This window comes from Setaria italica, chromosome III (assembly GCF_000263155.2).
Source record: "Setaria italica strain Yugu1 chromosome III, Setaria_italica_v2.0, whole genome shotgun sequence".
NCBI lineage: Eukaryota > Viridiplantae > Streptophyta > Magnoliopsida > Poales > Poaceae > Setaria > Setaria italica.
The window spans coordinates 24642936-24645703 of NC_028452.1; the positions used below are offsets into that span (position 1 = coordinate 24642936).

Consider the following 2768-nt stretch of genomic DNA (forward strand, 5'->3'; position numbering starts at 1 on the left):
TCGAGGACCTAAACCCTCCTAATCTTGGAAAACACATGCATCCCGCGTGGCGGGGCCTTTTGCAGAGTGCACTGCTGGTACATTGTCGGCATGCCGGTTGGGTGGTCAAAAAGAGGAAGAGACAGGCAGCCTCACCTTTTTTACAGACTTTTTAATTAGCCGAGGGAGCGAACAGGCGAGGAAGTGTGTGGTAAAAAGGCCTGAAAAGGGAGGGCAGCGAGAGAGGGCCCGGGGAGCGGCGAGCGCCGCTGCCATTGATCTCGAGGCGCGCTCACGGGGACCGCGCGTGGGTGGGAGCAGTTGCTGCTGCAACGGTCACTTTGGCCGGTGGCTTTGCCCGCGCCCGGCACCACCAGGCCACCAAAATCATCACTCGCTTCCCAGCTCGCTCATCGAGCTTGCCCGCCTCCCCAAACATCCGCGCCTCTCCCTAGACACGATTAAAACTGCCATCGCAGCGAGTTCTTCCAAGAAACGTACAGCGAGATCGCAGCTTCCGCTGGCTTCTAATCTTTGTTTTCCAAATCCCAGAGACAGTTCCTTGTTTTGTTTCAATCCTCCCCGAGGCTCCATTTCTTAATTTCCCTTCGTAACAGAGCAGCCGGCGTCGTAGCTGGTCAGAGGAGGAAACGGGGAAGTGTCGGTCGCGATGGGGAAGAAGCGAGCGGCGGCCGCGGGCGCTGCCGCGGCGCCCGTCTTCCCGTTCCCGGCGTCCGCCGCCGGCGAGCCGGACCACTTCAGCGACTACGGCTTCGACCCGCAGCTCGTCGGCTTCTTCCCACAGGTCAGATCTCTACGCATCCCACTTCCAGCTCCTCAAATTCCATCTCGGATTCTTGTAAACGTGCTGACGTGCTGTGCGTGCGGTCTCTCTCGGTCTCAGCGTGAGGCGAAGCGGCCGTCGTCGAGCAGCAGGCGCCACCAGCCGCCGCCGCTGGAGTCGGCGCGGTTCAAGCTCCAGAAGCCCATCTCCAAGAAGCACCACCACCACCTGCAGAAGCAGCAGCAGCAGCCGCGGCGGCGCCACCGGTGGTGGAGCTCGGCCGCCTCCGCCGCGCTCCTCCTCTTCAAGCGCCCCTCCTCCTCCGACTCCTCCAGCTCCGCTGCGGCTCCAGCTCCACCCCACTACGGATATTCAGCCTCGGCCACCGTGCCGCTGTACCTCGCCGGCGACGATAGTGGCGCGGACGACGGCCCGGCCGCGTGCACGTGCTGGGCGCCCGCCATGCGGTCCGGCCGCCTGGCCGCCGCTGAGCTCGGTGCCGCGGCGGATGCGGTGCCCTACGTCAGCCTCAGGTCCGCTAGCCTCGGCGGCGGTGGCGCTGGCGCTGGAAGAGCAGGTGGAGGCGCTCCGGCGATGCCCATCTACCTCGTGACGTGAAGCTCCTCCGACCGGCTGCCGCTCCGGCCGACGCGGACGGCGGATTCTTCCCCTTTTCCGGTTTCTTCTTGAGAAGCTTGGACGGTTGGACCACATGTCAGTGAATGTTTTCATCGGCTGGTTGGTCAACTGGTCAACTAGTTGGTCAACTGGTCAAAGATTCAGCGCTTCAGAATTTAGAAGTCTTACTAGTATGTTTTCCTTTAGTTGTTTTTTTAAAAAAAACTGCTTTAGTTGTTTTTCGAAAATTGTTGGGTCTGTTTGAAAAGATCAAAGCGCTTTGCTTTGTTTCGTTGTCTCGGAGGTGAGTGATTTGGGATCATTTGGATTTCTTTTTGCGCTTGCTTGGCTTTCGACGTGGCTACGATACTCTGTTCACTTGAAATAACAAAACTCACCTCTTTTTACTGTAAACTAGCAAAATAACCGTCAATTTAGTTTTTCAAATTATTGATATTTTTTATTTTCATCACTAAATTTTTATTCTACTTATTGGATGTCACACATTTAATAGGAAATCAAAAGAATTTTAACTTAATTATTTCCTTCAACTCAAATACCCATTAAATTAAAATATTTTTTATTCCAACAAAAGAGTTAAAGGTCTACGCGTTGCAACTGCGAAGGAGGAAAATTGTGAGGATACTTTTCAACTTTCAATGACACACCTCATGTCCCTCCAAAATTTGCAGTACCCAATGTCGAGGGAAAAAAAGACTACCCTCCAGATGTTTTTTCCCTTCTTATTTTTTTCATGTCATTTGTATCCTCTTAATTATTCAATAAGAAGGAAGCAGAATTACTAAGGTTCTATTTGGATAAGGGGTGTTAAAGTTTAACACCCCACTTTTAACACCTTTTTATCACATTGCCTCCCAAACACATGTGTTAAAAGAGTGTTAAAGTTTAACGCTCCCAATTTTATAAACACATCAAGGGGGTGTTAAAAGTTATTAAATTTGTTAAAAGTGGTCCTCTTCTCCACTTTTTCCCACATTACCCCCTTCTCTCTCTTCCCTCTCTCTCCACCGGCCATAAATGAGGAGGTAGTAGAGTCATTTCCCACCAAAGGTGCTAAAATTTAACACGTTGTCCAAACACCGCAGTGTATTAAACTTTAGCACTCTGGTCCTGTTTGGGAAGGGGGTGTTAAAGTTTAACACATGTTGACATCGGATTTTGACCAATCCTATAAATTCGGAGTACAAGATAATTGGAGTCACGTACAACAATAAGAAGCTAGCATGCGTGTATATGGGCACGGAGTCCAAATCGGCTTCATTGGATTGATCGGCACGGAGAGGCAATGATGATATAAAGGAAAAGCCAGCACGTATGGATAAAAATGATTAGAATATACAACATGGATTCTGGTGCACTTTGCATG

The 2768-nt window shown here is 51.2% G+C and overlaps 1 protein-coding gene across 1 annotated transcript; it reads left to right on the top strand.

Annotated features, from left to right (window-relative positions):
* The first annotated feature begins 209 nt into the window (after nucleotides 1-209).
* Nucleotides 210-1712, top strand: LOC101776453. Its single transcript, XM_004962276.2, has 2 exons — nucleotides 210-784; nucleotides 884-1712. Exons 1-2 carry the CDS (start codon nucleotides 650-652, stop codon nucleotides 1379-1381), a joined length of 633 nt encoding a protein of 210 aa, XP_004962333.1. The 5' UTR covers nucleotides 210-649; the 3' UTR covers nucleotides 1382-1712.
* The last annotated feature ends 1056 nt before the right edge of the window (nucleotides 1713-2768 follow it).